At 35.3% G+C, this 22,897-nt stretch overlaps 1 protein-coding gene across 1 annotated transcript in view; it reads left to right on the forward strand.

Moving 5' to 3' along the window:
• Window positions 1-1,563: 1,563 nt before the first annotated feature.
• Window positions 1,564-22,897, forward strand: part of LOC118746378 (fatty acyl-CoA reductase wat) — a 22,588-nt gene continuing 1,254 nt past the window's right edge. Inside the window, exons 1-8 of the mRNA XM_036480233.1 lie at window positions 1,564-2,130; window positions 2,285-2,413; window positions 9,119-9,238; window positions 9,751-9,849; window positions 10,644-10,800; window positions 16,260-16,449; window positions 19,395-19,538; window positions 22,840-22,897. The exon at window positions 22,840-22,897 is cut by the window's right edge and continues 359 nt beyond it. Coding sequence (XP_036336126.1) covers window positions 1,564-2,130; window positions 2,285-2,413; window positions 9,119-9,238; window positions 9,751-9,849; window positions 10,644-10,800; window positions 16,260-16,449; window positions 19,395-19,538; window positions 22,840-22,897 — 1,464 coding nt within the window. The remainder of the gene's footprint in view (window positions 2,131-2,284; window positions 2,414-9,118; window positions 9,239-9,750; window positions 9,850-10,643; window positions 10,801-16,259; window positions 16,450-19,394; window positions 19,539-22,839) is intronic.

The raw sequence follows: 22,897 nt of genomic DNA on the forward strand, positions 1-22,897 counted from the left end.
TTTTGCAATTAATCATATTTTTGAAATTTCCTAGTCCTTTAAAAAAAACTGACGTCAGAGAGAAATAATAAAAACGCAGTTATACATATATTTGGCCCCTTCTTTCTTGTGTGGAAATTTTATGGTTGCACGGTGTTACTAAACGAGTACATTTATGCAAGTCATGCGAAACTGAATGTGGACAGCGTTTTGCAATACCAAAACAAACAGCCGTTGATGGTTACTTTTTTATAGTGGTTGTAGGCATCGGCTGATAGAAAGGATTTCCTTGTCTGACACTTAAAAATGTGCTTATGCTATATTGTGATCACTACTACGCTAAATACATAATTGAAATGGGTTACAGAGAAAACAAAGCAAGCGAGATGGGAGGTTAGTTGTCTAACATGTAGATTAGTTTGTAGATCTGAGCTAAAAAAGGAAGTAGTTATCCTCGCCTTCCCCCCAATAAAAATATATATTTTTAAATTTAATAAAGTTTTTTATGTCTTGATTTTGAAACACAAATGGAGGCCCCTAAATTTTGACGCCGTTTTCGAACAAAAAGAAAATTTGTTTGGGAAGCCCTTTGTGACAGAAAAAACTACACTCTAAGATTTACTGCTGCCTGTCAAGTGACGACTTATGAAATTGAGATAAGCATGAATTTTGTTCACTCGCAATTCAGCCGGTGAGTTAAATGCTCTTCACCTATTTTCTCTCACGTAGTCTATGGTCTTGAAAGCTGCAAATATCACAGCTGGAACTAACGACGCTTATTCTCCAAGCGAGCAGTGAAGATTTTCCATATTACATTCGGGAACTCAACATTATAGTATCTCTTCAGCAAAGACAATGGTGGCGTACTGTTGTGAGTGCGCAGAGAGGCCTGCTACTAAATATTTGTTAGCCTTCAGGAGAGTCCGCGTTAGGGTTCCGTGGGACGGAACATATAATTTAGGATTTTTTCCGATCTTCTTAATTACGAAAATGCATCTGTGAAGTGCAGAACAAAAACGTATTCAAACGAGAAAGTTTCCAAAAATAAATCTGTTTGAAGCACACAAAGGGCGTTGGCGCCAATTTTTCGACATATCTTCTACGGAAAAGAAGAGAGAGAGAAGGGTTTGCAAAAATGATAGTTAGAGGCTTAAAATGCTACACAAAATTTTATCAGTGATCACCGAAAACGAAAATTTTTGGCGAATTAAGAGAATGCGTGAATAAATAATTTTTCACGAAAAAATATAAAATTTTGGGAAGAAGAAGAAACTTTAACTTGCTAAAAAAAAGTGGTTGTGAGATCAAGCAAAATGCTTTTGCATATTAAAAACGAACCAGTACGTTAAGAATTTCAATAAAATTTTTTTTATAGACATACATATTTTTTTATGTACATACAAAGTATAAATTATCTCTAAGAATATGTCTTCTCTTTTCTGTCATGTGGCCCCATATAGAAACTAGTCATAGGGATGGTCTTTCTAAATCTATAAGTTATATTTATATTCGTTTGCTTTAACAAACTAAATATTTGAAATAAAAAATTCTTGTATCTCTCTCAGTATTCCTACTGCTTGAAAAATGCCTCTCGCTTCACTTTTTTCAGAATCTCCAGAGCCAAAAACCCAAAACGGCTCAGCAACCGCATTAATTAACTCCATCAATGGCGATTGTTCTGGTGAAAATAGGCAAGAAATGGGTGGTGTTGGAGCTAATGAAATCAATATAGTACCTGATTGCACAATAACCACAATCAATAGCATTGACCAAACCGCCAATAAAACTGCAAGCACGAACAAAGCGGTCGAAAACAATTACCAAAGCAATGCTTCAACAACAAGCGTTAGCACTAAATATACAACAACAACAACAAAAACGATGAATTCGATGCACAATGCATTCAGCTCATCATCGTCTAACTGCAATGAGCCGGTTGAAATAAGCGCAACGACAACACCAACACCAACACCAATTACTGATTTCTATCGAAATGCCACCGTTCTTATCACTGGCGGTACCGGTTTCGTTGGAAAAGTACTCACACAAAAATTGTTGCGTGCATTTGAGTTGCGTAAAATTTATATGTTGATTCGTTGTAAAGATAATATGAGTGTGGAGCAGCGCTTGGAGAATTTCTTCAGCGAATCGGTGGGTACAAATATTATTATTTATTTATGTATTATATGAGAGCTAAGTGTGTGTATATGCATAAATATATATTTTTTTAACGTAGTTTACATAAATACATATTTACTCATCTGTTGCTTACATGTATATATATACCTTGCCTTATTTTCGACAGATATTCGACACCATACGTGCCGAGCAGCCAGATTTATTTCGAAAGGTGCATCCCGTTCGCGTGGATTACGGCGCTATTGATTTGGGCATTATCTCAGAAGATAGAGAGATTTTATGTGAAGAGGTGGAGGTTAGTTGCTCAAACAGTATTGAAATACATTTTGCTGTGTATATTTGTTTGATACCTTTCCTTTCACATGAGTGAACTTAATTGGCACTATATACTTACATCTGGGTCCCGAAGTCTTCTTTCAGATCGCTTTCTCGTTGTTGTTATTGTAATAGTATAAAAATATATTCATAACTGTTTTGAGGTGACAGACCTTGGCTATATAAACATCTTGTTTCTTACGATAGACGATAGACGCGACTGTCGTGGGAACTAGCGCCGTCTAGGGCCGAGGCCACGCAATGAGCGCGGCAAAGTGGCGAGCGGCTGAGCGGTTTAATTAAAACATAAGAAATACTATTGAAGTGGCCATGCTATGAGCGGCATTTCTGAGCGGCTGTGCGGACGTGTTTTCGTAGTGTAGGGGTGTGCGCTTTTGATTATACGTTTTTAACGCTAGCAATATGTATTGTCCATCTTGCAAAGACAAAGTTGATCGTTCAGAGCCGGCCAAAATCGCGTGTGCAGATTGTGGAAGTTACTTTCATGCTTCCTGCGCCAGAATCACTGCTGCAGATATGGAGTACATGAAGGCAAACAATGTAAAACATCGATGTGATGAGTGTAGTATTGCGCGACGCAAGTCTCTACATCAGCAGCCAATACCTTGTTCTGCAACTGTTGTGGAGTCAGATGATTCTGCTCCATCTGGTTCGGGAGCTGTCGCTCAGGCCACCGCCAAAAATTTAACACCGGCGGTACAAAAACAAAGACAGACCACCAGCAGTAGCCAAAAACAACCAACACAAAAAATCACTAACAACAGCAACATAAACAAAAATGCAATGAGATAACTTTAAAACTACTGTATGATGAGATTTTGAGTCTAAAAAAACTCAACGCCGATTTCCTCAGCACCGTAAATCAGCTACAAGAAGAGAATTGCAAATTGAGCGAAAGAGTCAGCAAGCTAGAGAATGTGCTAAACTGGAGGGAACAGCAGTTACTAACCAGCGCTGTCGATATTGTTGGAGTGCCGGAGCTAACTAGCGATAATGCAAGTGAACGCACGAAACAGGTTTTAAATACTGCTTTTGGCATTTCTCTCTCTCCGGAAGATATTAGTAGCTGCTACGTTAAACCACTCAAACAAAGAAAGGGCTCATCTCCAGTAAAAAATGTGCTTCGCCTTCACTTTGCCTCAGCTGAGCTAAAGAGGAAAATAATGTCTCACAAAGGATAGGCAAAAGCAAAATTAACGACTGGGATTTTTGGTGATGCTACGAAGACAAATATATTCATTAACGATAGCCTAACTTCTTATAATAGAGCTTTGCTTTCAGCAGCGAAGAAAACTAAAAAAGATAAAAATTATAAGTATCTATGGGTGAAGAATGGTAGAATACTAATGAGAAAGGCTGATAATGGCGTGGTTGTTAATTTAAAAACTTTTGACGATTTGTCAAAAGTTACTTAACTTAACTTTTATATTTGTTAGTTTATTTTGAATTTTCACAACTATTTAGATAATAACAACCACGCTATAATAAGTCCTGTCAACGATATAAATTTATTGTATGATTTAAATGACTCGTTTGTTGTCATTCACCAAAACATACGTAGTCTTCGGCAAAATTTCGATTTATTGTTGTGCAATCTAGCGTTACTAAAAAACTATCCGGATCTTATTTTTGTTTCTGAAATATGGATATACTCGCACGAAATACTAGACTTTGCTATACCCGGTTATAAATTTTATGCGAACACTAATGACTTATATTCTGCAGGTGGTGTTGGAGTTTTTGTTCGTAGTGTTTACGAATGTGAATATGTTGATTACAATCTCACGAGTGCCGATGTTCTCAAGGTCTCATTAAGTATCTCGTGCAAGGTTTTCACATTTATATGTGTCTATAGGCTACATGCGTTTGCGGTTCAAACTTTTTTAGAAGAGTTTTCAGGTCTCCTTTCTTGCGAAAATGCTAGTAATGCTGTCATATTGGGTGATTTTAATTTGGATATCCTCCACCCCAATGCTATTGCAGATAGTTATCAAACCTTAATGGCCAATCATGGACTTACATCGTTATTGAATGAATCAACCCGCAGTGTTTCTGGGAGCTGCTTGGATCATGTATTCTGTCGTAGTAGTATTAATACTTTCAGTTGTCTCAGAAGTTTAAATCTTGACCTCAGAATTACAGATCATACAATGACTGGTTTAATTATAAAAATGACAAATGAAAATAAAGCTAATAAGAAGAAGCCTAACTCTAACGTAACTAAAGTCACTAAAATAAATTTAGAAACCTTAAACGAACTTTTGCGGTTTGAAACTTGGGAGAAAGTTTTTTCGGAAGTAAACGTATCAATTGCGTTCAATGTATTTTTAAATATTTTAAATAGCTATATAGAGTCCTCTAGTTTTTCTTTTAGTCCCCGTAAATTTAAAAAATTAAAACCTTGGATTAGCAAGGAATTGGTAAAAAAAATTAATTTAAAGAATAATCTAGGGAAAAAGTGTAATAAACATCCGTCAAATGCAAATCTTCGTAGCCGGTATCTAAAATTATGTAACGAAGTGAGAAAAGAAGTACATCTGGAGCGTGATAATTTTTATCGTAAGGAGTTTAGGTCCTCTTATGGTAACCCGAAGAAAGAATGGAGCATTATTAACGGCCTTCTGAACCGGAGTTCTAAATCTAATGACTCTACGATTGTATTATGTGATGATAATGGGAAATTTTGTGACCCTGAAGTAGTAGCAAATCTTTTTAATGACCACTTCCTATCAATAGGACAAACTAATGTTTCTCAAACTACAGGCGATTTTTTATCCTTGGGATATGATATTTCAAGTGATAGTTTTTTCTTTGAGCCGTTCACCGGCATAGAAGTCTTGAAGGTAATAAAATCTTTGAACAACTCTAAGTCATGTGGATCTGATGGTATTTCGAATCAAGTTCTGAAATATGTTTCTTTAAATTTAGTTGACATTCTAACTCATCTGTTCAATAGAAGTATTTTGTCAGGATCTTTTCCCGCTGACTTAAAATGTGCTATTGTCATACCATTGTTTAAAAAGGGTGACAAAAAAGATATTAATAATTACAGGCCAATTTCCTTGCTTTCTTCTATTTCTAAAGTTTTTGAGAAACTTGTTAAAAGTAGAATCTTATCTTTTCTTGAAACCAAGAAATTTTTCAGTTCAATGCAATTCGGTTTTAGATGTGGGCGGTCAACAGAAGATGCTCTACTGGAATTTTGTTCATTTATATACAGCGAACTAGACAATAAAAATAACTGTGCTGGTCTGTTTGTTGACATCACAAAAGCATTTGATATGGTTGATCACCAAATCTTATTAGACAAGTTATATTGCGCGGGCTTTCGTGGGTTTATGTATAATTGGTTCAAATGTTACTTGTCAGGAAGGGTGCAAAAAGTAAAGGTTGGGAGTAGTTTGAGTAATCCTGTTACTATTAGCTTAGGAGTGCCTCAAGGATCTGTTTTAGGTCCGATACTATTTCTGGTTTATTTGAATTCCATATTCTCGCTCCCTTTCTATGGAAAAGTTACAGCCTTCGCAGACGACCTTGCTATTGCCTATGGTTCCTCGAACTATTTGGATCTTATAGCAGGAGTCAATAAGGACGTACATTTGCTCCGGGGGTGGTTTTCTGCTCATAAGCTTATTGTCAGTAAAAAAACCAAGATCATGTATTTCAGTCTAATTCCAAAAATCTCACCCGATATTGACATTGTATTTCATGCCTCTAACTGCAAGCGCTTTGAACTGAATAGTTTCTTGTGCTCCACTAAATCTTTTAATTCTGAAACAGACTGTTGTCCTGAGTGCTTTTTAATTGAAAAAGTAAGCGACTTTCAATACCTTGGTGTTTCTGTCGACCAAACCTTAAGTTGGTCTACGCACATTTCTCGTTTGAAATCCTACTTGCGGTCTACTGTTCGATATTTTTATGGTCTACGAAAGATTTGTTCTAACTCTACGCTTAAGACTCTCTACTACACCTTGGTTCACTCTAAGCTTCAATATGGCATAACCTGCTGGGGCGGTGCATCTTTCAATAAAATCCAGCAACTTTTAGCAATACAGAAATGCATCATAAGAAAAATATGTAATGTAAATCGTTTGCACCACACCATGGAGCTATTTAGTGTTCTGGGAATTCTGCCTATAAAACATCTGTACTTCTACAAATGTTTAAAGATATTTTTCATTCGCTGTGGCTATTTACACAGCCAAGTCTCTGACACTTATAACTTGCGGAAAAACTTGCACGGCTTTGTGGCTGTTCAAATTTCTCGTACTACACACTTCAAAAACTTCTACACTATTGTTTCTTGTAAAGCTTTCAATGCGTTACCTGCGTATATTCGTGCTATTAGAAATTTGCCTAAATTTTTATCAAAAGTAAAATTGTTTCTTTTAGAGCTTTCACACGACGATATCAAAAGTTTCCTGAGTTCTGCGACTTAAAAACTTTAAAATTTAAATATATGCAATTGTTGTTAAATATTATTAATATTATTTTTTCTATAAAATTATCTTAACGTTATCACTGTTGGTTATATATCTTCACCCCATACACACTCTCTTCATTTCCATAATTTTTATCTTTTGAGATGGCATCCAATACAAAAACTTAATGTTTTTAAGGAATGCCTTACTTTTTCTTACATTAGTTTAGCGATACTAAGTATTTTAAGTTACTTATGTACTTATATGTTGATTTTGTAAGAAGAAAGAATAAATATATTATTATTATTATTATTATTATTTGTATGGCGCCGTTCAGCCGCTCAGCCGCTTACCGCTTTGTCGCTCATTGCGTGGCCTCGACCTTAGGCCTCAATCAGACTGCATAATAATTAAAAATCTTTTAGAAAACAATAGTAATGAAATATTATTTTACGAAAAATACTTTTTTATTCAAAACTGACCAATATTCTTACGATTTTAGTTACACAATTCAATAATCTAAATTATATACTATATATATGTACTATATGATTCTAGGCAAATTTAGCACACCTACTGCTGGCATTTCAAGGATGGTCAGAAAAATGTTGATAAATAAAGGGGACGCGGCATCGCCTATACAAATTTTAATTTCCATAATACAAACATATCTTATGCTTACCACACACGAAGAAATCGAAGCAACTAGGGCAACATGCTTCGACCGTTCCCTCGTGTGTAGCATTGTTACTCATAGAAATTCGTGTTAGCGCAACCGTCGCCCTAAAATCAGAATATTTTGATATTTTGTATTGGTTGCCGTGTCGGTTTCCTTGGTTTTGGTAGACCCTACTGAGGTTGCAGTAATGGTTTCCTCGTGTGTATTGAAAAAGAAAAACATGTTGCTTCAACAATTTGTTTCAACGGCAGCCTCGTGTGTAGTCAGTATTTGAAAAAATTTTTTAGAGAGCACTGAAATTTGGTACGAAGGTACATGAAACTAATTCACTACCCATACACAAAAATATCCGTAATTGAAAACGGGGCGTGGCTCCTTCCATAAAAACTGAATTGTTTTATACTGTCTATCTCTGGAAGTAGTTTGACAGAGAATTGGAACTTGGTGGAAATATAGGTGTATGAAATAAATCACATGAAAATAGGGGCGCGGAACCTCCCAAAAAAATTTTCATACCTAGCATCTCCAGAAGTTTTTGTGGTAGAGTACTGAAACCTGGTAGAAAGGTATATAAAATACATCTTTTACTTATGAACAATAGTAGTACTTAAGAACTTAGCTTCAAAATCTACTACTTACATCCTGTGGGTGCCAGACCACAGAGACATTCAAGGTAATTATGCAGCCAACAAGCTTGCGAAGAAGGACGCTATCCTGTTTGACGTCGACTTATCTCATGCAGTGGGCATACCATTATCTACCTGTAAGACATGGCTCAGGATATACTTCGTTGAGAAGGTCAACAAAAGATGCTCAGAAGAACCCACGTGTGGGACGACTGGACATATCTGGCCCAGTCTCGACAAGAAAAGGTCCAATGCACTCATAAGGTTAGAACGCCCTTTACTAAGGCTGGTGAACGGTATCATTACGGTCCACTACTCAATGGGAAGGCATGCTAGCAGAATTGGTTTGCCGGCCAATGACCTGTGCCGTAGTTGCCGCGATGTGAATGAAATCGATAATCCACACTCTCTGTGACTGCCCTACCCTCATATTGACGCACATTTCACCACCACCGTTTTGTCTGTCTGGCCGACCTTACCAACTGGTTCTACTTCTATGTAGGTGCACGAACGCATTCGAATTCGAGCACTCAATTGGTATCACAACGGACCCACTGGGTTTAAGTTTCCTACGCTGGATAAAAGCAGCCGCTTCAAATTAACCTATGGACAATGTGGATGGTTAGTTGAAAAGGGCATGCGGCACCTTTTACATATATTGACAATTTCAGCAGACATATACTTATTGTAAAGGTTCCGTGGTCTCTCCCATACAAGTAAAATTTTCATACAGAAAATCCCTGGAAGTATTTAGGAAAGGGTAGTGGAATTTCGTATGAAAATTTGACAAATTCCGGAGTTAATGGACAATGGACGTATATGATCTGAAATACTCATGATGCATATCTCTGAAAGAGCTTAAAGTTAATTAAATAATAAATGCAATCCAATTTAACTATTTAAAATTATCTGAATGATATTTGATGGACTATTTTCAGATTGTTTTCAACGTTGTCGCTTCAGTCAAATTCAACGAAAAGCTCAGCGATGCAATTGATATAAACGTTTTAGGTACAAAGAAGATACTTGATTTATCAATGGAAATGAAAAACTTAAAGGTATTAATATATTTTATATTTCTATTTAACAAGAATCTGTGGGGCAAAAAAAAATATTTTTTCACTATGAGAAAATGGGCATATGTGCACATTGGACTGGTTAAACAATATCGAAAGTTTTTTAAAAACCTCTTGTCGTCAGCGAAGAAAGCGCAGCCCTTAATATTAATATCTAAAGGTCGCACATGCGAATTCCTTTTATTTACACAAATAGCACAGGAAGGAGTCAACGTAGTGGAATGAGCGGTATATACTCTGGAAGAAAATTGAAATTCTCATAATTTTTGGATAAATTTAATCCTACAAAAGTTATTCAAGGCTAAAATCGAGCATATACAAATTTATCGTTTTTTTCAAATTTTCGACGATTCTTCATGGAAACTTAGTAATTTTATTTTTTGTCTCAATAATATTTTGCAAGGGCCTTAAAAAAAGAAATAGCCCATATTTTGAGCCAGTCTAATGTACATACATACCACATATGTAAATAGCTTCTATGTTTTTGTTTTCAGTCACTTGTACACATTTCAACACTTTATTGCAATTGCAACCGGAAATTCATCAAAGAACGGGTATATGAAAATGATATTGGCTATGAAAAAATAATGCAGGTAAGCGAGTAAAGGGTGGTAGGAAAAGTATTTGTTGTGCATAAATACATAAATAATTTTAATTGATTGAGAAAATATACGTATTTACTATATGTAGATACATATAGTATAGACGTGCAAGAACTAAAACAAGCGAAAAAGAAAGACATTAATTTGTATAAAATCTGCAGTTGCATGAAATATAAAAAGCATGCGGTTCGTGACTAAATTGAATTAAAATATTTTAATTGATAAAAATTTCGAGTTTAGTTGGGTACTTGTGTTTGTATCAGCCAATATTTTATATATGCATTTACTTACTTGCATACGAGGACATATAAAAAATAAATTTGCTAAGTTTTTGCACGTTCAATTTAAATTGATTTTAGAAAAGTTTGCCGATAAAATAATTAAAAATATTTTATTGTTTCAATAAGGTACATAAATACGCGGAACCTAATCTCACTGGTAAAGGAAGAAGAATTTAAAATGGCAAAATTCATTAAAAAGATTTTAAAAGAAATCTAACTGCTGGATTCTTGTAGCGCTGCGAAAGTTGCATATGGATTTTTTTTATAAATTTCAAGTTAAACTTATTAATAAAAAAAGATTGAACCCACCATTTTGTATTTTAAACTATTTAAAAAATTATTTGTCTATGGGAAAACTGAGGTAGCTCAGAAAAAAATCAAACTTACAAAAAAAAAAAAGTCAAACGCGCATACAACAAAAAGTTAATATCTCTTATGGAATTTTTGTTGCAATAAACTTTATTTAATAAATAATTTATTTTTTCAAACATGTATGTTAAATAGATTTATCGCATTTTTGACGATGAGACGTTGGAAAAGTTTCGCCATTGCCTGATCGGTGATATGCCCAATACGTATACGATGACCAAGAAATGTGCTGAAAATTTGGTTAATCATCGGGCGTTCTACTTGCCAGCTGGCATATTTCGACCACCGATCGGTAAGTGAAAAATATATACGTATATATATCTGTTTCCAACTACCGCACATACATAGTAAGTATGTATCATTAGAGCGTACAAGAAAAAAAGTTTGCCGTCCACCTACGAATCTAAAGTATTTTTGCAAACCAATTTCGAAAAATTTCATTATTTTTTAAATTGTTCGTCATATTTTAGGCATTTACAGGCGGATCTTAAAGTAAAGCTCACCCAAAATCAATTAACCTTTGCTAAGGAAATATTTCTATTACACCGGTGGCACTATTTTAAAACAAATTTTTATTGCCCAAGTGTAGCTGTCATCGAAAAATAAAAATGCGACCCCCAGATTCGGCAAAAAAAAATTTTTTCCGAAAAATACTTTAGATGCAGAGGCGTACGGTGGATTTTTTCCGACACACTCTAATGTACGTACTTACGTACATACATCATAAGTTTCAAGGCTTTTTGCTATTTTGAAGGGGCAAGTTCGTTTGCCCTCTCAACTGAAATTTTACACCCCATTTTCTGTTGTGAAGTAATGGTTTCAATAAGCCCATCGGTTTCTGATGATTAAAATCATCTTAAAGAAAGTCCGTGATCTGAGCGAGAATACTGACGTCTATAATTGACCCGTAAATGATACTCTGCATGTTTTTTAAACCTCTATCTAAATATGACGACGCTAACCCTGGTCGTGTTTAGTTCGTCGAAGCGACAAACATGAATTTATAATTCGCTATATTATTATTATATTAAAGCCATACAACTTTTATGAAAAAAGTAAGCAATGAGCAGACGCAACCAGTTTTGATGTAAGGTCGACCAGATTAGAACTTTTATTTGGGGTTTTCCTTCAATCTATGATTTATGTCTTGATGAAAGAACCTTACGCCGCCTCTAAACGCCTGCTAAGTTTGTATGTTAATGCTTTTCATGGCAAAAACGCACTCGCAGGTTGGCAATAGCATACCAAAAGCTACTACGATGCTGCTCACACTAGAAATCGAATCTGGGTCCCATAAGATACACCACATAAATTTCTGAGAAATATTTGTATTTTTTTCAAACTTTATTCGCATAAAAGGCTTAGAAGGACAAAGGTCCTATATAAAAAGTGTTGAAAAATATGTATAACTGGAAAGCACAAAAGTAAATTTTTTACAAAATTGTTAGGGTAAACGGTTTATGTAATAAATATATACTTATAATATTTTATATTTGTATTATTTTGCGTCAAAGACTTTTACTTTTGGGGTTTTATTGAGCCTTATATCAATAGATAGTTGATAGTTGAGATTTAAAAAAATATAAATATAAAATTTTGGCACAAAACGGAGGTTTACTATTTTACAAAAGTTACACAATTCCAATCGAGGGTTAAGAGAAACCGCATAGCTGGTGAATTCACCATGAGTGCACTAATCGATCTGGTAAAAGAAGCTTTCAAAGTGCGTCCGGTCATATTTAGAGGCTGAAGAAGCATCAGCCGCGACTATGACTTATGCACAGTGTTGCCAGAAGTAAAGATTTATCTTCAAAATGAAGATATTTTTCATAAATTATCAGAAAAATCTTCACATGAAGATAAGTACAACAAAATAAAACCGCATACAAAATATGTTCACCGTGAACATGTCTGGCAACACTTGAAGATTTATTTCTTTGATAGTTGGCAACAAATTTTTCGTTTTTATCATCAATTTACCTTGCAGTACTGGTAGATATTAATATTGATTTTTATGAAAATGTTTTCGTTGTTGATTTTGCCTGTCAAAATTCGCGCTCAGACTCGAATTTGTGCAGCTCTAACTCGGCGTTATGAATTTCCACAAGATAAAAATTATGGATCGATATTTGTTTAAACGAAAAGTTAAGTAATTTTGGTTTCTAAATTTAAGTTGCGAGGATGAATGCATAGATCCGGAGAGAGTTTTGCCTCAAATAAATTTGAACAAAACAAAAATTCGTAATAAGCTGGAAACCACAACCTTAAGTGGTATTCTTTATAAAAAGGATTATTTAGAATTTTTTCTTAAGCAAAATGTGTTATGGTTTTGCATAACAAACAAATTTTAATAAAAAATGTAAGTTTTTTTGTTACAAAATCTTCAATAAAGATATTTCTAGTAAAAAAAGATTGTTTTCTAGTTTCACTAACCCTTTTATGTTTTTTTTTGAAGATTTATCATCACTGGGAAGATTTTTAACAAAATTTTTCTGGCAACACTGCTTATGCATTCTCTAAGAAGGAGGGATTTGCGTGAAATTAGAAGCAAAACGGCGAGACTTTACTGTTTTTTAAGATTAAAAAGTATATGAATATGTTGTCCGCAGAAAAACTTTTAATGTTTTCCATAAAAATTTAAATTTTCCACATCATTTCATATTTTTTATCTTAAACTTCTTTTAAATTCGCCATTTGCCGATTCGAGAAAGACGCTTTTTTCTTACTACTTACCACACTGAAGGTAATGCAATGCAGATATTTGAAGGTAAAAAAAAACAAAAACATCCAAAACTTTGTAAGCAAATTTACACTTCAATGACATAAATGTCCCATTGGACACATTTGTTAGAGATACGAAATTTTTGGAGTGCACAAATGCAGCAAAGCACAAAAAGGAAAATGCAGGCTTGCAACAATGAGGACAGAGTTTGAACAAACCATGTACTAGATAAAAGCCAAACCGACAAGGTAATGCACAGCAAAGTTCTTGAAATATAAACAGAGATAAATACATACATATATTCAAAGTTGCAGAATTCAAAACACAACAACGCGCGCAAATACATACATAAGTACACATTTTGTATAGAACAGTTAAGTCAGGAGAAGTTTGTTGTGTTTTGTTTGAGAATTGTTTCTTAAAAAAAAAAAATTTTTAGTATATAATTTACTAGATATCAGTATAAGTATAGTAATCGTTGAAGCAAAAAGCAAAGCTCAAAAGCAGCTATGGAAGATTACGACTCCATAGAAATTTTTAAAAGTATCTGTCACTATTAAATGAATTTGTGGGAATACCGATACAAATAAAGAATGAAAAAAAACAGATTAAAACTAAAAGAAAAACAAAAAAAAAATTAACACAAACGTTCAAGCAAACTGTGTGTCTGCTAACAGAGTTGAGATTTGGCTACCAAAACAATTTGTTATAATTTAGAACCTACGAACTTATACAAAAGCAACGGTAAATACAGTTATCTAACTATATAATATAAATATAAAAGGTGTTCGATTATTCGCCTTTTTTCCAAAACCGATTTTAGAGTTATCCGAAAAATTGCAATTTGAAAAAAAACCGGTTCCTGATTTTAATTTTATTTAGAAACGAGCAAAGCAAAATAAGTACAAAGTTTTTTTTTTAGATAAAAAGTAAAACAAATAAAAATCAGTGGGTTTATTTTAACTTTGTTTTTATACTTTATTGCTTTTTTCTGACTTCGTAGGTTGGTGGTGCTCTTATCGCTAGCAGAGTGGTTAGAGGTGCCTGGTGCTACTCGGAAGGTCCAGAAAGAAAGAAAAATGTCTGTTGAAAGATTTCTACATTTATCTTCAAATGAGTCATCTCGATCTTGAAATAATTTCACAGCTGTCCTACTATTTTGCAGAGCTTTTGTGGTGTTAATTTGTGTGAACATCTAGAGCTCTCAACGCCTACGGATGGCTGCCGCTCTTTTATTTTTTCAAAGGCATATACGAACAGTAAAACACGCTTAAGTACCTCACGAAAAATGCCATATTTGTGAGGTACTTAGGCGGGTTGGGTACTTAAAGGAACCCGATTCAGTACCTCGATGCGGAAACTTAAGCGAACTTAATCATTGATGTAGTTACATCCTCTTGTTATTACCTTATAAATAAATGAATCCTCGAATCCTCAAGAATAATGAAAAAATTCATATAAAATAACGCAAAAGAAATGTAAAAGAAATTTTCTACTACCAAAATTGCTTAAATCTGTTTGCAGCTCTCAAGGAAAAAATTTTTGAAAATTTATTTCTTCAAGAAAATTTACAGCAAAAGCTTAAAGCGCAAACAGTCAACGACGTAGCGTAGACTTAGGTTGACGCAGACACGATCTAGCTTATGGGATTCGCGTGTTAACGAAAACTCACCACCGCATGGCGGTGACGTTGCCGTTGCTTCTCTCTCTCTCTATCAACAGTCAATTTTATATGCTGCTACGTACGTCAACCTACGTTTACGCTACGTCATTGACTAACTGAGCTTTTAGAATCCAGCTCTCAAGAAAAATCATAGGAAATATTTTTCATTATTTCTGTTGCTTCAAAAAACCGCTTGCCTTTCTTGCAAATTTTCTTGAAGAAATAAATATACGAGCATTTTTTTTCTTGAAATTTTTTTTTCCATTTCTAGTGCGTCATTTTATATGAATTTTTCGTTTTTCTTCAGAGCTGGAAAAAAGCCTAAAAGCAAGGTGCAAGGTAATGAAAAATATTTCTTGTGATTTTTATTTTAAGAGCTTCTAGCAGACCTTAAACCTAAGCTTAAACACTGAACACTTAGAACACTGAAAACAAAATTCATAAAGTTTTCATCAAAATTTCAAACATTTTTCTTAGAATTGTTTATAGCCCATTCAATTTTAGTGTAATAATGTGCAAGTTTCAAGTGGCTAAAAATTACCGTTGAATTTTTAGATTTTTTTTTGTCGAACGTGTTGCGGGAGCACTTAAAAGGGGAAAATTATGAGTTTATCTATCGAAGGTTTATCAATTTGGAGTTTATCAGTGCTCAATACCGCGAAGGATATGGCGATCCTGAAAGCCGATAATAAAGCTGCCACAGACTGGAAATTTCTCTCAGTAATGCTCCTTAAAAGAGATCCAGATAAACCAGGGTTAAGCCCGTAAGGTTTAGTCATAAAAGCATTTGCGGTGATCCTCAACGATTGTTGAGGTCAATAACTAACTTTTCTTTGCATTAAAATTTTCGCAGTACGTAGACTTTGAATGGGTGTTTTAGAAATTAATATTAATTTCTATATGCACTAAAAAACCTGAAATTTTTTATAGTTTTCCATGTTTGGTAGAAAGAAGAAAGAACCAAGCCAGGCAACTGAAACTATTCCACGAGTACATCCTACCCTAGAGCCAAGGTTGATGACTCCGTCACAAGGCCTCTTCAGTCGCCTTAAGACCACTAGCATCGATTTTATCCGGCCAACAACAAAATGCACTTTTCGAAATTGACTTCTCCTACTGTTTCATTCTAACATAAAAAAAATAAAAATCTTAAAATTCTTTGAATAAATGGGAGCACACTCATATTACATCGTTTTCATAAACAAATTACTCACACCCTAATGTACAAACAAGTAAGCAAGTATTTGAATAACACTATAGTTTTGTGCGCACCCACATACATCCCCACTCATGCATGCATGCATACATATGTATGTATGTATGTATGCAAACTCTTAGCAACACATTAATTCTCATTTATTTTCAGTTATGTCAACCTACAAGGATCCATTTCCCGGCTGGACTGATAATTTGTATGGGCCATCAGGTTTGTGCACTTGGTCGGCGCGCGGTCTAGTGCGCTGCATCTATGGTCGGGCAAATTGCAAGGCCAATATGGTGCCGGCAGATTACTGTGTCAATGCAATGATTGCCAGTGCCTGGGATATAGCGAGGAGGTGAGTGAGCGCGTGAGTGGGGTATCGAAAAGAGTTAACCACTTGTACATATAAACATGTTGTAAGTGTATGTGTATGTACATATGTAGCAACAAATTGGACTCTCATTCTTGATTGCCTGTGTCGAAGTTTTGCAAGAAAATAGTAAAAAAAAATAAAAGTTACGTTGTAGTTAAATAACAAAAACTCTGCAAAAACTGATAAGAAGTTTTAGCCAAAAGTGGATGTGAACGAGTGGGCATTTTCCGTTGCATTAACTGTAAATAATAGTTGTTATGCATGCATGGATGGGACGAGGTTTAGGCGCACATTCGAGACTCATTTGTATTCATTAGAATTTAAAGACGAAATCATTAGGGATTAAAGTGTGGGAGAAATGAAAGAAAATGAAGTTTGTTACTTGAAAAGTGGCTCCGAATTTTTGAGAGTGTCCTTGAATGGTTTTAAAGGACACGTTTAAGTGAGTTTTTAATTCGGATAGCATGGAAATAAAACAGCAGTGGATATTTTTTTTATCGGTACACATTAGGATCACTTCTGGGGGATTTTGTTGAATAAATGGGGCGGTAGTTGGGCGCTTCTGGAATCAGTAGTGTATATTGGACCATCCATACTGAATGTCGTACCAAATATCTTGACCATATAAATTGCAGAATGATGAAGTATTCCAAAATATCTGCTAACAGACCAGTAAATCTTACGCAACGCTAAATTAGGTTAGAGCGTTTTGTTTTCTACCGAAAAGGACTACCTTCTCATTGCGCTCCTCGTACAAATACTAAGCAGGATGCAATTAAATGGAAACAAAGAGAAACCGACACATCGTGGTCGTACTCAGTTGAGGACACATTAAATATTATATTTATACTCAAATGACGCAAGCCAATCACGAAGATTCGTAGGAAGATAACATAAATCCCCAAGCAATTCTCAGAGTTGTTTATAAAATACATGCCAATACACTTCAATCCTAGAATTGCGAAGGCTGAAAAGCCTCGTAGAAAGTGTTGGGTGGTACCACCTCACCATTCTCCTTGAAATAGGAGCAGCAAGGGAAATATGGAGTTTTTAGTCTTACCGTCTGAATTTCGGGTCGCACGTATTAGATGTTCATTGCCATGCAGTTTGCCGCAATGTTAATATGGCCTGCAACACATTAAAGTCAATGAAATTGAGACAAATTTTGAGCCCATATCAGAGTGATCAGAGCCCTTATTGCATCTTATATGCAGAGTATATGCTCACCTCTATAAACCTCATATATAAGAGAGCTCTTGGAAGAATACCCTCTGTCAGCACTTCAGTCACTGAAAAAGTCCACTGCTGTCTGCCTCCAGCTACGTTTCCCCACTTTAAAACTCTCTGAGGTATCTAATGTATATACAGAAAGAACCAATTCAGAGATGCAGTGGTTCAAGTAATCAGGGAGTGTTCGGAAGCTGCGCTTGCTAGTCATCTAGGCTTATTGTAGTTCGTAATGTGACTGTTTTGCTCCAAGGTCAACAGTTGTTATGTTAAGCGCAAGAGTAAGAGTGATCCATAATGAGGGCGGGGCTTTACATCTTCATGTTTCCGACTCCACAAGTACAGGCGATGAGCCTTCCCTTGCCAATTCGTCGGCGGCTTCATTACCTATGATACCGCAGTGTCTTTGTATCAAGCAAAGTAATACCGTGTTCCTTGCTGCCAAGAGTTGGATAATGTCAAAGCATTCCTTGAGGAGTCTAGATGTCATCATCCCTTGTGACCGCCTGGCTATCTCAAGAGTAGGTGAAGTATCAAAGCTCAGTCATTTATAGGACACTTCCACAACTTTTCAACTTTGCTGGAATGATGAGGTCTGGTACGGGGGGCTTGTAGGTATTGAATTAGTTTATGAGTGACGGTTACCTAGCAGGTCAGAAGGATTATTACTGCCCTCGTACTTGCCCCCACGAAGCGTTATCCCAGATATGATTTACAAGGAAAGCCGAAGAGCAAAAATGAAATTTTTTTCATGTGATAATCAGAAGATCATCATTTGCAGCTTCCCTGGGTTGTAGCTATGTTATTTCTTATGTGGAACTTCCGGCATCTAAAGTCGGAAAGTAGGTCTGCGGACCAACGAAATAATCTCCTGGCGGCGCATTGCATGCAAAAAGAATTCCGAACGCAGATAGGATCATTCCAGTATATTGGTCGCACATTAAACCCTGCATGAGATATCTTAACTGTATGTAATTAAGTATAAAAAGCTCTGTGAACGTCGACTAACAAAAGATTAGCTGAGCAAAGTTGCGCTTGAAAAACAGATTTTTCCTTACGCATTAAATTGAACGATTAGTGGTTTGATGAAATTATATGTGAACACATTTTCCTGTCACTTTGCAGATCCCACCAAGATTGAGCTACGAGGTCAGGAACTCAAATTTTACAGAGAAGCTTTATCTTAGTGCTTTTGCAGTTGACCGTGCGACATTGGCGGGCCAAAACGATTTTGTTTTATTTGAAAATAAATCTAAACGACATTTGAATAGATGGAATATATTTTATTGTGCAAATCTATAAAAAACGTTGAAGCCCTTTATTAGCTGTCAAGGCAAATATGTACATAGATTGCACGCATTCGTTTTCAGAATTTACTATGTAGCAGAAAGTCAGTTAAAGACCACTTGATTACCACGCAGATTACATACCGCTTGTAGGTACATGAAAAAAAAAATGACTGCATCTATCTGCACTTACACCATGTTATAGACAACAAATGAAGCTGCAACGTCTGCTATCAGTTAGTGAAATTTATTGCCATGATTGTTGCATGTTGGTCTGCCACTCTCTTACTTGCAACAATTGGACACATTTGCCCTCAAGTAATTTTGCAATGCCATTGCCAGTCCTTTGGTTTAACCTTTTGAGTATTGCTTCTACTCATGTGGATGCTTGCTTTCTTTCTCCTTTCTCGACAGATTTTTATTGCGCCAAAGTGATGCAGAATCCAAGGAGGAATTACCTGTCTACAATTACATTTTCGATCGGAACAATTTAACATGGGGCCAATATATGCGCATGTCTCGTGAGGGATTTCACGAGCCATTTGACAAGGCATTGTGGTAAGTTTGATTACAAACAAACAAATATACATACATTACAAGTTGCAAGCAAGGATACTTACATACTTATGTATGGCTAGGGGTATATACGGGTATATTTTGCACGGGTTTGCTATGGTACATAGTGCCGTTGCAAATGCTTGCTTTGAATCTTGTGCTGTATACGCCAATTTTACATGTGAACCGCCTAGAGATGTTAGTACTTATTTTGTATGGAGTTCATAGGCAATTTTTAAATTTACATTAGGGTAGTCCTTAAAAAAATCAAATGCACGATTTTTTTCAACCTCACCCCCTCTATCGGTAACACCACGGTCACAGATATCACATTTAAATTTTTGGCCCCGATTGGAGACGGTTAAGACGGCTTCATAGGGTAAACTGAACTTTGACCCCTGTGGGACACGCCTTAACCGACTTCAATCGAAACCAAAATTTATATGTGATATCTTCCACTGTAAAAGCATCAGCGTACGGGTTGAGGCTTAATAAATCTGATGTAAAAATTTGCTTCCTACATTGAAGGACCACCCTAAAGTGCATGCAAAAGTAGATCCAAATTTAAAAGTAAAATGTGCCTGCAAGAATTTGTAACTAAGTTAGGAAGATCACTATTTCATTCTACGTTTGTGTTATTGACAGTTAACTGTGGACATTTTTATAATTCTACTCTGCTTTGACTTTATTTTGACAGCTACTTTTGATAAAAAAGAAAAAAAAATAAATTTACGTTCCCTTTCAGAGGAGCACACTCAATTTGTGTGCAAGAAGTACTTCGAAGCTATTATAAATGATGTTGCAATTACGAGTAGGTAATCAATCGACAGATTCTTTTTTAGGATTTATTTTTTGTCGAAACACATTTCCGTTCAACATTCTTCGTACTCCTATTTTAATTACAATCAAGAATTCAGTCGAAAATTAGTCAAATGAGAGCTCAGTACCAGTTAGGGCCGTTTGTTGAATGTCCGGTTAATAAAAAACCGGACGTAAAAGCTCCGATTAAGTACAAATGTTGCTATACGTTATACATATGTATGATGTTGGAAACGTTGATAATGATGTTTAACTGGGAGGTAGTGATAACCACACATTGAACAAACTGCTCTTAATCTAGCTAAAGTAACAACATTAGAATCGTATGCATAAATTTAGTTTGAAGTTGAAAAATTAGCCGATGTGGTTGAAAGTAGCAGATCGGCTGATACCCCCAGGACGATGTTGTTGGGAGTATTGCACAAGCGATACTCTAAGAGGACAGTTTGAATATTCAGTGAATTTTTGATTTGAGTAGAGTTTCTCAACTGAATACAGGAATTCGCAAGGCGTTCTGTGGAAGGTTAATTTAACAATAATTTTTCATCCACCTACTCCTGAATGGTGTGCAATAAGATCTATCTGCTATTCTCAGGATCGATGAAAGGTTGAGTAGAATATTTATCATTGTCTCGTTTTATATTGCAACTCATTAGGGTTGTTGCATATGCAGATGGCGAAGCAGGAAAGTTTATTTAGACGGTCAGTGAATTACGATTATAGCAACCTCAACTAAACTAACTGGCAACCTGGATGAAAAGGAACAGTCTGGCGGCCAATATCTCCAAAATTGAACCAGGGCTACAAATAAGAGCACTCTTTGCCCTTGGGAATTTAAAATACTTAGAACAATTGGCAGGGCCGTTTTACTCAAATAGCACATTGGTGCATAACTTGGTGTAAATTTACGAATTTTGGTATACATCTGGTTAATTGTACCAAAGTTCACAAATTTTAAAAAAGTTTTATATTAGTGTGCTACTTGATTAAGCGATAAAGTTATTGTTATCTCCACAAATACCTTCAAGAGGGATATTGGAACAGAATCTGTCGTCTTCATGCTCTCTCGTTTTAACGAAATCTTCAGTTTTTTTTCTGGACAATTGATGGAACCAAGTTTATTGGAGAGTCTAGTTTGTATATGTAAAAATAATTTCTCAGTTTTACAAGGTTGGCGATTTTAAGCTTTTTTTTAAAATTGAAGTAAAAGTAATTTAAATGCAAATATTTATACCTTCAAAAGGCCTTTCTAGGAGCTTTGTGCTCCGCGGAATATGAATTTGCAATTTATGATGATGGAAATAATATGAAGGAATAGTGCAAACAGTGTTTCTCAACAATGTTTCTAAACAATGTTCCTTCATGTTTTTTTTTGCACTAGATCGCATCCAGCGTCCGTTTTGGGAAAAATGTATAAAAATGTGCCTTTGAATAACTTACACAAAGTACTGCTGTAGACCGAAATATTAATATTTCTCAGTTTCCACATAACTACAATAAATTTTACTTACCTTTAAACCTGTAAAAACTAATGTTTCTATAATCACCAAGAGATATATAGACCCAAAAAAAAAACATCGATATGCGTCTTGATGTTGACCTGCATTTTTACATACAAAAAGTACATTAAAGGGTTCTCTCAATAACCAAAACAACCAAACTCTACTTGTTTCTAATAGTGTGCAGGCAGCCGTTACTGAAAGCATTGAGAGTGCCCCAAAAATATTCACAACTACAGCAAAACATTGCCAAAAAAGACAACAAAATAGATGCATTTTAGTTTAGCATAAGCTGAATTTCCAGCGTTAAACTGAAGGTTCCTATAAGCAGTCTTTACTGCTAGGAATTATTTTATTTTTAAAATATTATTTTAGTATATAAGCTATAAACAGATTCTTATAAAAAAAAAACTTTTTAAAAAACCACACCTTCATTAATAGTACTACGAGCACCTATTCCACACAAACTATTTTAAAGCTCTTTACCTAGAAATATTTTTTAATACCATTTTAATTCCTCGATATTTTTTCGTTTTTATTTTGCATGCATTCCCAAATGGACGCTGCTGTTGGCTTTGTTTCACCGCTGCTAAATAACCTAAATAATGGAATACGTATTTCATCTGCAATGCTGCTATAATAAAAACTAAAATCACGCAAACAATAATACCGACAAAACACAAACACAATGCATACAAATACAATTCAACAAATACCTGCCACCACACCACATATATATTTTTGCGGTGCACATCGCGTATGAGCAACATTTAACCCATACAACCCTGCATTGCAATCTCATCTATCTTCTGTTTGTACCTTCGTTGCATTTATATTTGTATTTATTGCAATTGCATGGGTATTTTTGCCGCTTAAATTGACTTGACCGCATTCGAATTGAACCGCTCAATGGTCGGGTCCACCATATGGTCACTCTGTTCAATGGTCGTGCATTTGGCTTTGTTAAAATTTTATTGTTGTCACAGGTGTTTCTCCTACGTTATAATACCTTCAAAGCCAATACATTGTGCCGTTGCATTTTTT

The sequence above is a fragment of the Rhagoletis pomonella genome, unplaced genomic scaffold, assembly GCF_013731165.1.
Source record: "Rhagoletis pomonella isolate Grant_MI unplaced genomic scaffold, Rhpom_1.0 Rhpom_scaffold_00010, whole genome shotgun sequence".
NCBI classification, from domain to species: Eukaryota; Metazoa; Arthropoda; class Insecta; order Diptera; family Tephritidae; genus Rhagoletis; species Rhagoletis pomonella.